This window comes from Podarcis gaigeae (genome assembly GCF_964106915.1).
Source record: "Podarcis gaigeae genome assembly, chromosome: 17".
Taxonomy (NCBI): domain Eukaryota; kingdom Metazoa; phylum Chordata; class Lepidosauria; order Squamata; family Lacertidae; genus Podarcis; species Podarcis gaigeae.
The window spans coordinates 40,152,498-40,166,527 of NC_139694.1; the positions used below are offsets into that span (position 1 = coordinate 40,152,498).

Sequence of the window (14,030 nt, forward strand, 5' to 3'; positions counted from 1 at the left end):
TACAGTCAAATATAACTAGAAAGCATAGGGCTAGTTAATGAATGAAAGGGTTAAGATCATAGAACTGTGTTCCTAGACTCAGTTAGGTCACGCCCCTCACCTAGAAGCGTGGAAATTAAGTTTCTTCCTGGGTTCATTCTCTTTCACCATGTGAACTCACCGAGATAGGACATGGCTGAACTTGCTCACTACAAGGTCAGACTGTGAGCTCAGAGCTATTTCACTATATTTTGTAAACCCAATATTCTCTACCTGTGTATTTCTTGCTGTGGCATGGAATAATACATGAACCTGACCTTTGGATTTCTGTAAGTAAAGCCTTTAAACTTGCTAATGGTGTGCTCTGGTCATTGCAAGAGGCGAGGGGAAGTGCTGCAAGCAGCTAGAACAGGATATTAAAAAGGTCTAACAGCCTATATTCCTCACACTTCACTGTGCTGCATGATTCAGTGTTTTTAAATTCTGCTGAGGGCTCTGTACTGCTGGAGAGTGCATGTAGCCCTGCGCTTTGGATCTAGGGATCCAGCCAAGTCCTTTATTAATTAACACAAATGATCTATATCTACTTTTGTCCCCATATACCCAGCCACACACCCAACCTCTGTTCCCTTCATCCATGACGCCTGGGATTGATGGGAGTCCAACAACATCTGGACAGATCTCCTATACCCTGGGCTGCAGGCTGCAGTGTTAAAGTACTAGGTTAGGCAAGGTTTTGTGTAACTACAAAAAGCACAAGTTGATGCCTGCCTGAACAGGTTGCCCAGCCTACTACTACTAGGACATTCCTTCCATGCAAGACCCATATAAAATAGTAGAATTATAGAGCTGGAAGGGACAACAAGAGTCATCTAGTCCCACTCCCTGCAATGCAGGAATCTCAAAGTATTCATGACAGAAGGTTGTCCAACCTCTGCTTAAAAACCTTTAATGAAGGAGAGTCTACCACCTTCCAAAGGAGACAATTCTACTGTCGAAAAGCTCTTACCTACAGAAAGTTCTTCTGTTTAGTCAGAATCTCCTTCCTTATATCTTGAAGCCATTGGTTCAAGTCCTGCTCTCCAGAGCAGGAGAAAACGAGCTTGCTCCATCTTCCATGTGGCAGCCCTATTGGAAGTTCTTCTACTGTTACCCTGCAGAAGAGGGCAGGCATGTGAACGAGGGCAGCCCAGCAGCTGCAGCACATCTGACTGGCACTCCAAGAAGTACCTTCACAGTACATATACAACCGCCATCTTGTAGAGCACAATATATTGATGAAGCTTGCTAATGTCAAAGGAGACTGATGTATGGGTGGCCAAAAGAAAAAGTAGAAGGAATGAATGAAGATTGTTCTGCCATTGGACAAGACAATCCTTAAAACAGTTTATCATTTATTTAAACAATGTCTATACCGCTTAACTGCAGTCGTCTCTAATTGGTGTATAAGAAATACAATACAGAAAAGGTAGAAGTTCCTCTGGTCTCTCGCTGCACCAGAAAAATCAAGATACCTACCCACATGACACTCCCAGAAGCTCCGTTCATATACTATGAAAAAGAATGAAAGTTTATTGTTTTCCCCACATGCCTATTTCCTCCCCTGTGTCTCCCCACTTCTCATTCCCCACCCCAGCCCCATACTGCCCATAACAAAGATGTCTCAAACTGAACAGAACTGACCTTCCTGACTTTATGATTTGAAATTCAGAGACACTGAATGTACTTTTTATTCATGAAAATCTGTTAATAAAAGCAAAAAGAAAAGAAAAGGTAAATGTTCAAATAGTAAAATCAGACTTCAGTTACAGTGCCTGCTGGAATAAAGAAGTCTTCAGTGGGCATTCAGCAGGAGGCAGAGGCTGTCTGGCCTCAACTGGAAAGAAGTTCCATAAAATTGGGTCTACAGTACTAAACGCACAGCTCCAGGTGGATCTGAGTCATGGGGGACCAGTAACCGTGACTCCCTCAAAAACCTCAGTGGCTGGACAGCAATATAAGGGATTAGGCGTCCTGGATCTGAGGTGTTAGTGGCCCTGTAAATTAAGACCAGAACCTTGAACCTCACCTGAGCCACTATAAACTTTTGAGCACCTGAGCTAAGTGCTGGCAATAATCTGTCCCCATTCACCTTTTGCACCAGCTAGAGCAGGGCGTGTTTTACTAGAAAAAGAGGCGCCAGAACTTGTTTTTAGGGGAGCACCCACCCAAAGTTGTTGTTGAGCTTTTTTGTGCTTTCTGCACCATCAACACCGCAAAATAAACCCGCCTCTGATGCACAGCTGCGAGCTGCACAACCCCAAGGAAGAGGCGCAACACTAAAGCCCTGAGCTGGAGTCTCTAGGCCAGACCCACACAGAGTGCATTGCAGCAGTCGATTAGAACAAAGGGTACAAGTCGATGTAAACTGACTTGTGTTTTATACAGCTCCCTCTCCTCTGGTCACAGAATGCTTTCAATTCCTAGCGTCAGCACATTTACATTTCACAGTTTGAGACCTCCTTCCTAACAGCAACTCACATTCAGCCTGCTCTAACTTTGTGGTGTTGCTGTTTTTTAGATACGGACCCAGAAGATGGAGAGAGCCTCGATGATGATCCTGTGGCTTTGGTAATTCTCTGTCTGTTTATCTTAGGCAGAGGTGAAAAGCTGGGAAAAGGTAGATGAAGAGTAAGGAGTCAGAAGCTACTTTTAAGGGGCATTTATAGATACTGAAATGTTAAACAAATGAAGCTCTTATTAACCCAACAGCTGTGCTATCCTAATTTAACAACTCCACTCGCCAGCTAAAGCAGCTGAGGGTGGCCAATGGGTCTTCCCATCAGTGAGTTAGGGACGAGACCAACAGTGGGTTCCACAGTTAAGAAGGCAGTTTGCTGTAGAGGAAAGTGAGGGGCAGGTGGGAAACGTCAACCCATCTCAGAGAAGCAGAACACTGCTCCTAAGCCTCTGCTGCCTTGTGGTTATACTCATTTGTAAGAAAGCCTTCAGGAGTAAACCCCGAGGAAACATCCATACCTGCTGCCTTGTGGAACATCACTGGGAGAAGAAAAGGCTAAGGAGTAAACCCAACACAAATCTGCAATGGAATCCCTAAGACTGTTGGGTGCATTTTGTACGCCTCCTTCTGGCAACTCATGCAGTCAGGCTGGTGCCATATGTCTTGCTCTGTTTTCATTTGAACCACATCAGCAAGGCCAAGGGGGGGGGGGGGCTCTTGTCGTCTGGGCAGCCCAGGGGCTCTGTACATACTGCCCTGGCTTGCACCCTAGAGAGGTCAAAAGTGCTCCTAACTCATCAAAGAAATGTAGGAAGCAGCAGTTACGAGTTATCAGTCTCCACAACCACAGCAGGTGCAGTACTTCTCTAGCAGCTTGACTTCACCCTTGGAAGAAAGATGCCTTCTTGAGACAGACAAACACCAACAAAATGGGTCCAATTATCCATGGTCCAGTTATGACCTAAATACATAAGTCTGCAGATAAATATTAATTACGCAAGATAATAAAACATTTCTAAGTCTTTAAGGTGAGGTTTGACTGAGATTTTGAACATTCACTTAGGAATGCTGATATTAAATTGAATTTCAGTCAGTCACTGTGCAGTACTTTGAATAGTTGTCAGCAGCACAAAATTCCAAGAAACTAGGAAGTTCTGGTGCAAAACATTTCAACTACATTTTCCTATTCTGCTGTTTGTATTAAATATTGTCACCTGTCCCAGACACTCAGGATGAGACAGACTATAAATCTTACTAAACAAATAACCCAAATACAGTGATCTCTCATACTCTAAGCATAATTCCCAAAACTCACCTACTGAGTCCCCGCCAAGAGAATAATATTAAAGGGGGCAAACTCACCTCACTCAGCATCTTGGGTGCCTTTTTAATGCCATTTCCTTAATTCTTTTTTGGCCTCCAAAACTGGGCCTGGTGATTTCTGCCTGGAGATGCAGAGGGCTATGACTCCTTTTAAAAAAAATTACTTATCATTTTCATTTTTTAACAAAATTAAACTAAACCATTTTAAGTCCATACATAAAGCTTTATCATCAACTTCCTTTCCCCCCCATCCATGGTTCGTTTTATTATCTCATTTTTCCAATTTGATGTCAAAATATTCCTTGCTGCTGGATTTATTCTAATACTCCTAATGTTTTTAATATGTTTACAATAGTTTTTCAAATATTCAACATATCTTTTCCAATCTTCTTTGTATTTTTTTAATCCTTATCTATGCATCAGATTAGCCATTTCTAGATAGATAATTTATTACGGTCAAAGATCAGCTCACATAACATAACACAATAAAAACAGCGTTCATAAAGATAAAATATACAATTGGAGCAGATTGCAGCTCATGAGTCAAAATTGAGATATATACATACACCCGTACAACTGAGATTTGGGCTACCATAAAAAATTGACCCTGAGGCGCCCCAAAGGGCGACTTCAGCATTTCCCTAGTAAGCTATTTTATTCTAGAGGATGATCTGTGCCTACAAATCTGGGCGCAGAATCTGGCTACCAGCCAGGTCATCTTGTGATCTTTGCCTAAGAGGAGAGAATTAAGTTTAGATTTGTCTGAAAGATCGGCGAGCCTCTTCAGCAAAGGATCAATGGTTGTCTCTACGAATCTCAACATAAAAAGGACATCTAAAAAATATATGTTTGGGGCTTCCTATTTCCCCTAATGGGCAGGCGCAAAGTCTCTTCTATAGGAGCCTTCCAGAACCGGTGAGGACAAGGACAAGCTTCTAGCTAGAGTGAAAGCCCTCTTGCGTTTCTGGATGTGAGGAAATAGAGATATGTTGCTGGAGTGGCTACGTATCTTCAGTTTCCTATGATTTTATTATCGTACAGTCCTGTTGTCTCTCTATGTCCATGATTCTTTTAGCCATTTCTATGTATTCTATCAGTTTTGTCTGCCATTCTTCCTTTGTTGGTATCGTGCCCTACCTCCATTTCCCAGAAGTTCTTTGTTATTTTGCAAATCCACCACATATGATAAAAGCAGAGGACCATGACTCCGAGGAGACCTGGAAGGAACGGAGGGCAGGAAAGGGAGCAGGGGGAAATGCTCCAGTCAGAGGTCCCATTTGCTCCCCCCCCCCATTTAAAGCCGTATCCTGCTTTAAACAGTCATGGCTTGCCCAAAAGAATCCTGGGAAGTGCCGTTTGTTCCGGGTGCTGAGAGTTGTTCAGAAGCCCCTCTTCCCCTCCCAGAGCTGCAGTCCCGGAGTTCCTGGGAAGGGGGCTGCCTGTTAAACCAGCCTGGAAATTGTAGATTGGTGAGGAGAATAAGGGCTGCCTATGTGTATGATTCTGCTTGAAGTGTATAGTGCAGATGGGGCACAGAACAGGACCTCTCCTCTCACTGGGGTGCTCAGTTCCCCACCAGTAAGGAAGAGCCTCCCATCTGGCTCCTAAGTTTTCACAGAATCATAAATGTGGAGAAAAACTCAAAGGTCATCTAGTTCAACCTGCTAATGCAGGAAAGTCATCGACTGCAGCAACAGATTTGAGGCACCACTGATTATATGTTTGTGTTTATCATTTTTCTCACCATGAAAACCTCCCTCGTTCTCTTAGAATGGCAATGGCGCCCACCTGAGAGGTCCCAGAATGGAGTTTCAGCAAGTTCCAGTTGAAAAAAAGCCCTGCCTGGGAAAATGATGGATCATATAGTTACTGTGACATGAATTCTGAGCTGTTTGTTATTTAAGAATTAACTGCACTTTCAGTCTTCCTGATCAATAGTCTTTTGTCACTTTCAGAAGTGTGTATGTCACCTAGATATGTATTGTGCTTCTTATTTTATGGGTCCAGTTCTTCCTGCTGCCTGGTAGCCACTTTCAACACTTTTCTTCTTGTTGTAGAGAGTGGTGGATAAACTGGAACAAGAAGAGGAGCAGAAGAAACAGGTGATTGGGGAAGGAGGAGTGTATTTTGTTGGGCAGAGCCGCACGGGTAGGTCTTAACTGACTTGGCAAACCCTTTTTGAACTGCTTTTTGACAGGTGATGGGAATAGTGAGAATACTCTCAGAATACTTCTGGGCTGTGTGCAGTTCAGGTAAATTAGGGTCTCCCACTAGAGAGACCATTAAAATTTCCTTTTTCTGAGCTGCTTGTATAACATGACTAAGACAAGCCAGCCAGGTTAGTTGCCGCTGATGCTAGTAAGAACAAGAAGCAGAAAGATCTAAACGGGTAGGCACAATCCTGCCAGCGAACCAAATGGGAAATGTGCAGGAGAACCTTCCAGAGGATGGCACCCAAAGAGGGAAACGACAGCATTTGGATTTTTCACAGGCACCAACATATCTTGAGCCATCCTTTTGTGTCACAATGATACCAGCAGCTCAATCTCACATTTGTCTGCCAGCCACTAGTCTTGTCCCTGAATTCCTAACCGCATTAATAAAATATCAAAAGAGAAAGCAGTGAAGGTCTTATTCCATATTCTATTCACTTCCAATAGCTGGGGCGAGACACACAATTGAGTTGCACCCTGATCTTAGGTGGTTCATTCCAATGTCATGTCTTTCTTTTACTTACATCTTCTTTAATTCTTTTAAAAAGAAGAGAACGCCAGGAGAGGACCAGGTGCAAAGCAGGAATAAACTCTTAAAAATTCAGTGGATGTCACTTTCTTAGGTTTGTATGTGTGCATATGCAGAGTATGTTGTCTGTATGCATGTGTGCAAAATATGTTGTGTGCACAAGTGCTGTGTTTTTAAATCTGGTCCTAATTTTATAGGACGACCAGAGAAAAACCTCAGGAGTTAGAAACAGCATGTAGCATTTGAAAAGGATATGCTCAGTGAATGTTTTTGTGTTCAAACAATGTGTACTGGGTTATATTGATTGAATAATGTTGTGCATCCTAGTTTATTTTTTTCCTTGCAGAAACGAAATGACAAGAGTGATGAGAAAATAAAGGTGAGAATAGGTCCAGGGCTGGACTGCTGTGGTCACTGGGGCAAAACCATTGGGGGTGGAATAAGGAAAATAAGGGAAAGATCGGAGAAAAAAAAGAGAATCCACCATACTGATGTGCCGTTAAGTCATAATTAAAACTTTATTACATTGGTACGGAGCGTTAAACCAATCAACAGCTGCCATCATTCCTGACCATTGGTCATGTTGGCTGGGACTCATGAGAATTGGAGTCTGTTACAGAGAATTGGGAAGGTTAATGTTAAATTGTTAGAAAATGCTCAAAATGTTGGCATTCCAAGACCTCAGTCCTTCCTATGTTCCTGCATTCCTTAATGAGCAACCAAGGTTGACCTTTGTAGTTAAGAAAATAAGGTCCACATGCGTTGGGCCGGTGACATTTTGGGACATCCCCATGGTCAGCATGGCAGCCATGAAGTCCTGAGCCACCCCACAGCCAGTCACGTTGGCATGGATGTGGGAGTCCTCAACCCTGCCTCTAAAACCAGCTCTGTCAGCAAAGGCAGGGAGACTGCTGGGCAGCGAGGCGGGTGGTAAACCAGCAGAATGGCAGGAAGAGCGGTGGCAGCCAGTGGCCCAGGAAGCACCTGAGGAGGAAGGGGACTTTGAACCAGATTCAGACTGGTGGGGCAGAAAGGAATCATCAGCAGAGAGTGAAGGCGAAGGGGAGAGGCTTGAGGTGGCCACAGGCGCAGAGAGAGAAGGAGCAGGGGCTGTGTCTCCTGCTCTGCAATACAGTATTGATTCTTCCCCTCCCCCATTCTCAGCACAGGAATGAAGTTGAGAAAAGGCTGGAACAATTAAGAAAAGTTGAGTCACAGTGAAAAAAATGCAAGGAGGGAGGTATAAATAAAGGGAAGAAAGTGGCAGGAACTTTAGCTTCTGCAACTGACTTGCTTAACTGTTGGATGTACCACCTGCTGTCTCCTTGGCACAGCAATCAAGTCAATTCCTGCCAAGCCATGCCCCTTTCTGTTACAGTGTTGAACCGCAGACGGGAGGGCTGCCTGACACAGAATCCCTAATCTATCCTGATTGCCCAGTGCCAGGAACACACACACTAGATCCTCCTGAGCCTGGAGAGAGAGATGGAGTCTCTACAGAACACAGCAACTCCTCCTCCCCAGCCCTCAGGTCTGCCCTGTTGTTCACTGAGTACCCAGGTGGGCACAGCTGGGTGAGACCAACTCCACCCTGCTCAGCCACCCAGGCCAGATCAGCCTCCATGTCCATCATCAGATCATGGATGAGGGAGGTCTTACTCAGAGCCAAACCAAAATTCAACAGCAGCAGCTGCAGACCCAAGGGCTGACTGATAGGACAACCGAAATTCCCCGGACTGAAGCAGGGGCTGGCACACGGCACAGTCGCTAACTGCTTGTACCGTGTGCCCCTTACCTGGTCTGCCCCACCTCCCACACCATACGTTCCCCTACCCAGAACCACTGTGGTTGACCCCCTGCTCTCCCCACTTATCTTCCTCCCAAACACATCTCCCCTTCCTCAATAAAAACAGCCACCTGCCCCCAAATCAGAAACAGTTAAAGCAATTAAAACATTTAAACCAATTGTAGCTGTCAGCCCTGCCTCTGCTTTGCAGCTGGTGCTACAGCCAGGAGATGCTGATAGGCTGCAGGTGCAGAGGCCACCAGATCGCGGCTGCTCCCATCTGATGCAAGGCTAGCCAGGAGGGAAGGGGAAACTGCTGGTGGTGAGGGCACGGAAGTCTCTCTTTCTCTCCTGTTCACCTTCTTGCCACAACCAGCAGACCCTTGGTTCTTGGACTTTCCTTTTGCCCCAAGCTTTCTAGACACAGGTCCACACTTTAAAGTTCTGTGTTTGAGTGTTTTCCTTGCAAAAACCTGCCCTTTAATGCTGAATCAGAACAAATGGCAATTCGGGTTTTCTGCAGATTGCAGTTTGCTCAATTCAGTGGTAAATAGCGAGTTTTTGTGGGGAAAGTGTTGCCGGGGTGGGGGGTGGGGAAGCACACTTGCACACAGTGCTTTACAGACTGGACATGTGCCTAGAAACATGTCACAAAAGGAAGTCTGGATCAGCCCCTTGTTTCTCCCTCAGTGCTGGTCAACATACACCCAGGCCCATCCACTAGGAACAGGGCCACAGTAGCTTTCTTCTTCATCGTCGTCTTCTGACCAGTTGCTCAAGTTGGACAGGTGTGAGGGAAGCGGGTTTGCCCTTGGCCACGAAGGAATTTCCTGGCCCTTGGAGGACCACCCAGGAGATCACACTCACACGCTTCATGTTTATTCTTCCCCAGGAGGTTGCTCAGCAGCTGAAGTGCTTGCCTCTGACGCAGAAGAACCTGCGCATGTTTGACAATGCTGAAAAGAACCACATCCCACCTGAAGACCGTCAGTTTTCCTGCCAGCCCTGTGACAGTATGTGGTGGCGTCGAGTCCCAAAGAGAAAACAGGTGTGTATGCATGACCATGTGTCGTGGATCATCTGCCTCAAAGGGTCAAACTGATGGCCAGGTACAACCACTGAGGTAGCTCAACTAAAAGGGAGATGGGTGTTTTCTCAGGATATTAACCCTTCTTTACCCTCACTTCTCCCATTCCTCCCTCTTTTGTCTCCATTTCTTTGCCTAAATTTAAAAGGAAAAATAAAGGTATGTGTGAAAATCCTTTGGCCCACAGGCCAAATGCACCTCACAGCTTCCTCTCCTTATTCTGTCCCTGCACAGCAGTTAGGCTTGAAAAAGGGCTTCCAGTGGTGCTAATGAAGGGTTTTTCAGCCTAATTGCTAGGGTGTGTGTGTGTGTGTATGTGTGTCACACCCTGGTTAACCCTCCCCTTCCAATGCGCTGACTTCTGATGACAATCCCCACACCCAGTAATTGGGGTTGGAAAAATAAAAGAAGTTACATTGGCTCCTTATTCCTATGCCAGACAGAACCTATTTTCAGAGGTGTTGCAACTGAGATAATCACCTTCCCCCAAAATTGTCCCTTGTGTGGTGAGTGGGTTAAAACTGGGTCTTCCACCAAATCCATATACAGAATGGATAGTGTCTCTATGGAGGTGTTTTTTGAGGGAGGGGAGTGAAAGTGGAGCATGGACAAAGAGTGGGGGGCTGAACTCTATATGTGTTTTCTTCTACTTTTCGCTCCAAGACCACTGCTCCCAGCCACCACCACTCCCCGCAACCAGAAATAAAGCACCTGCAATCAAGGGTGCAACAGTATTGGAGCCACACCTCATATGGGCAGCTTGCTCTATAGAGGACTTCAGCAGGACTTGAACTGAGTTTGCAGCCATTTCATTTTGTGGTTCATTGCTGGAGTTTGGGTGCCTTTTTAGCTTCTCATTTGATGCCCTCCACAGGTGTCCCGTTGTCACCTGTGTGGGAACAAGTATGACCCAGTGCCTGAAGACAAAATGTGGGGTACAGCAGAGTTCACTTGCCCCTTGTGTGGACGCACCTTCAGGTGAGCAGCACGGACTGAATGACTCAAGCGTGTAGGACAGAAGGGGACTTCAGTATCTACATTGGTTTTCCATTGTTCCAGAGGGCAGGACTGGAACCAACAGTTTCATGTTAGAATTTAGACTATAAACATTAGGATTATTTTCTTGATTGTACCAGCTGTTGGACATTGAAACATCAGACTGTCTCAGAAGGTGGTGGGCTCACCTTCACTAGAGGATTTTAAGCAGAGGCTGGATGGCCCCCTGTTATGAATGGCATAGCAGTGGAATTCCCACATTAGCAGGGGATTGGACATGGACTGCATACACACTATACCTTTAAAGCGCACTCAAATCCCTTCCTTCCCCTCAAAGAATTCTGGGCACTGTGGTTTCCTAAGGGTTGCTAGGAATTGTAATTGAGGGAGGTAAACTACAGTGGCCTGAATTCTTTGAGGGAAAGGAAGGGCTTTGGGCTTTCAAGGTATAGTTTGCACGCAGCCACTGTCTCAGGAGTAAGATCCATTCAACACAGTGTGACTCTTCTGCATGTGTAAGCATAAGACTGGGCTCTAGGATTGGGACCGGCTGGTGAAGGGTGGGCAATAAATTTAATAAGTAATAATAAATAGCTTTTACCACAGTCAGCAATCTTGTTTGGCATATAACTAAGGATATTGAGACAAGTCATCTTGTTATTCTATTTGACCTTCCTTTCTTTAATTGATCTCTCACTTATTGGTCAGAAAAGATTGGCTGATATTTATTCAGAGGGTAAACCTCTTGGTCCCTTCAAAATCTACCATTCTATGATTCTAATATGGGTTTAACAAAAATATTAGTATGCCCTGAGGGCTGGGAATCTTCAGAGCCTAAATCTTCAACTAAAGGGAGCAAACAAAACAGTTTGCCAGTTGAAAAGGCTCTGAGTTTCTTTCCTGAGTTAGCCTGAAACAGGCGTTGCCTTTTGTGGCAGAGGGGGGTACAGTTTGTCCTGTGGGATTCTGCTGTCTGTTTTTAGGAGGGTGCTTCTTCCAAATCATTGGTATTATTTGTTCTGGTGTTGCTTCACCCAAAGGAAATTAAACGTGATAGTGCTCTACCCTAGAATGCTTGGCACTGGGAGAAGTGGGGTTTCTGATGTGCAGTATTGATATTTTGAGCTAGGTTGATTCCTTATTGCTTGGTATAATTTTCTGCGCAGTGTAATGGTCTTCCTGAGAGCTCCACAAAATAAAATGGCAAAAAATTAGTTTAAAAATGAGGTATATCAGAACATGACAGAAAATAAGTAAATGTATCAATAAATAAAGGCACTCCCTCCATCTCTTGACTGCAGTGGTTCGGCCCAGATGGGGACCCCGTCTCCCTGCTACAGTTGCCACAGCCCTGTTCTCCCGAGTTTTATCATCCCACCTCGCAAGAAGCTGGGACCAAGAAGCAGGCAGCAGCATTCGTGTTTTGCAGAGGATTGCTACAACCGAAGAGGTGGGGCTGAATGTGCAATGAATAGGCATTGTGCCATGGGGTGTCCCTTCCCTGCTAGGTGGCCACCATGTGTTGTTGACTTGCCATGCCAAGTGGCATCTGGTCCCAGTTTGCAGAAATGGGACCAGAGTAGAAAGACGTTGGAGCAAAATTCCAGGCATATTATTTGGCAGAGAGGAAAAAGTGCCTTCCTGTGTTTGCCCTTTTCCTGTGGCTCTACAAAATGTGCTTCATGTTCATGAGAGACAATGTGCTGACTATTTCTCTGGAGTATTGGAACTTTTCCCATACTGCTGCCATGATCAGCACAGAAGGAATGTTAGCTGGGGGAGGGGGGAGGGGTAGAGCTTGACTGCCTTCTAGAAAGTGTGGAAACAAGGGAGTGTAGGAAGGCGAGTTCATGTGTGGCTGGTCCAGCAAAACAGATAATTCACTTTCATCCCTGGGTCGTGTCCTCCTGTCCCCTTACAGAGCCCCATATACCAGGAACTCACTGTGTGCATCCCCAAAGCCGCCTCAAGAACAGCTTGCCCAAAGTCATCTGCCCCAGCCAAGAGCATGATAGTACTGGCTCCACGGTGGCCACCTGCTTAAGTCAAGGCAGCTTGGCATTCTGTGACATCAATGAGCTCATCCTGGAAGACCTGAAGGAAGAGGAGGCTGGTGAGAGCAGCAATTAACCCCCTGGATGTCTGGAGCGGGAATGGATGGGAGATGAATGCCAGGTTGCAAACTAGCGAGCATGGCTGGGAAGGGGGTCTTTTTTCTTCCTCAAGCTGAACAGTTCCAATGATGCACATGAATTCACCATTCTGGGCTTCTCTTTGGCTCTGCACTTTGTCTTATCTTCTCAGTGTGGCTTTTCTTTGCTTTTGTTGTCAGTCTTATTTCTTTTCTGGAGAGCTCATCTTCTAGATGTATCTTAGCCATAGATTTAAACTGGTTTTAATAGTCATCTTCTCTCCTCAATTCTCACCACCCTCACCCACTACAATTCCTAGGATCCTTTGGGAAAACTAGTAAAGAAAACTAGAACTGTGTGGATGTGTTCCATCTTATGTCCAATCAGCCCTCCTTGACATCTCCCATTGGAGCCAGTTGTCTGTGGAACTTGTCAATGTCCTAGCTTCCAGTGGTTAAACTGACCTTAAAAGAACTAAGAGGCTTTTCAAAGATTACGCTTCTGTCCTGTTCATCATGATCTTTTACCAGCTCTTTGAACTTTCATATGCAGTTGGCATGAGAGGATCATGTTTGTGTGTTCTGGTGGGAAAACTACTACTGGTCTTGTCAGTAGTTTCCATTAGCTCAGAGGTGGTTAACCTGTAGCACTATTGTTCCATCAGCTCCAGCAACATTGAAAATAACCATGGCTGATGGGAGTTGTGGTTCAGCAGTATCTCAGAATGAGGTCCCCATTCCTGTATCAGGTGGAGTCATGATTAGAAAGAATGCATGCTGCTTCAAGCTCTAGGAAAACTCTCCAAACCCAGCAAGACATGGAGGAGGCCAAGTTTCTTTTTATTATGTTGCTACAGCTTTAGGAACTAAAGTGTAGGTGGCGGAGATTGAAATTTTCCATACTGTACTAGTAAGGTGTCTTTCCTCAGGGAGGTTGCAGAAAGAATGGGAACATTGCAGCTTGATCTTTCAAGCAGTGCTCTCTGCCTCCTAGAGCTTGTGTGGCTAGAAATTAAAAGGGTCAGGGATGTAGAAGTTGGAGGAGCCTGGTTGGGGTAGCTGTGCTCTGTTAACAGTCCTGTTCAGAGAACCCAGTTCCCTTCCCATTGAGCATGTAGAAAAGGCAGTTTTATGTGAATCTTTCTTAATTGTTATAAAAACTGTATTGTTGTAAACCACTTTGGGAAACCTTTTTAGGGCTGAAAGGCAATATAGCAATGTTTTACCAAATAAGGTAATCTGTGCAGGATTTGTGATATTAGCATTGATCTTGGAAAAACAAATCAGTACAGGGTGCTGTATCTTAATCTCCAATTTGAAAGGTTTCAGATCTATCTACAACACACTGTCTCATGTTTATGGGCAAATGTTTTCTATCATGTATGTAGATATTATTTCTTGCCCTGGTGCATTAAAAAAGTGGGTGCAATTAAAATTATGTTTTCTCCCCCACCATTGAAATGTTGCCTGATTTCTACCTGTATAA

The 14,030-nt window shown here is 44.9% G+C and overlaps 1 protein-coding gene across 4 annotated transcripts in view; it reads left to right on the forward strand.

Moving 5' to 3' along the window:
• The window catches only part of SHFL (shiftless antiviral inhibitor of ribosomal frameshifting), a 41,952-nt gene extending 27,957 nt beyond the window's left edge, over nucleotides 1-13,995 (forward strand). For 3 of the 4 annotated variants that reach the window (XM_083719694.1, XM_083719695.1, XM_083719692.1), the window contains 7 exons: nucleotides 2,540-2,589; nucleotides 5,860-5,904; nucleotides 6,891-6,923; nucleotides 9,223-9,378; nucleotides 10,292-10,395; nucleotides 11,715-11,863; nucleotides 12,335-13,995. In XM_083719694.1, the coding sequence (XP_083575820.1) occupies nucleotides 2,540-2,589; nucleotides 5,860-5,904; nucleotides 6,891-6,923; nucleotides 9,223-9,378; nucleotides 10,292-10,395; nucleotides 11,715-11,863; nucleotides 12,335-12,543 (746 nt within the window). In that variant the 3' untranslated portion in view covers nucleotides 12,544-13,995. The remainder of the gene's footprint in view (nucleotides 1-2,539; nucleotides 2,590-5,859; nucleotides 5,905-6,890; nucleotides 6,924-9,222; nucleotides 9,379-10,291; nucleotides 10,396-11,714; nucleotides 11,864-12,334) is intronic. The other variant, XM_083719693.1, reaches the window with a different exon arrangement.
• Nucleotides 13,996-14,030: the final 35 nt, after the last annotated feature.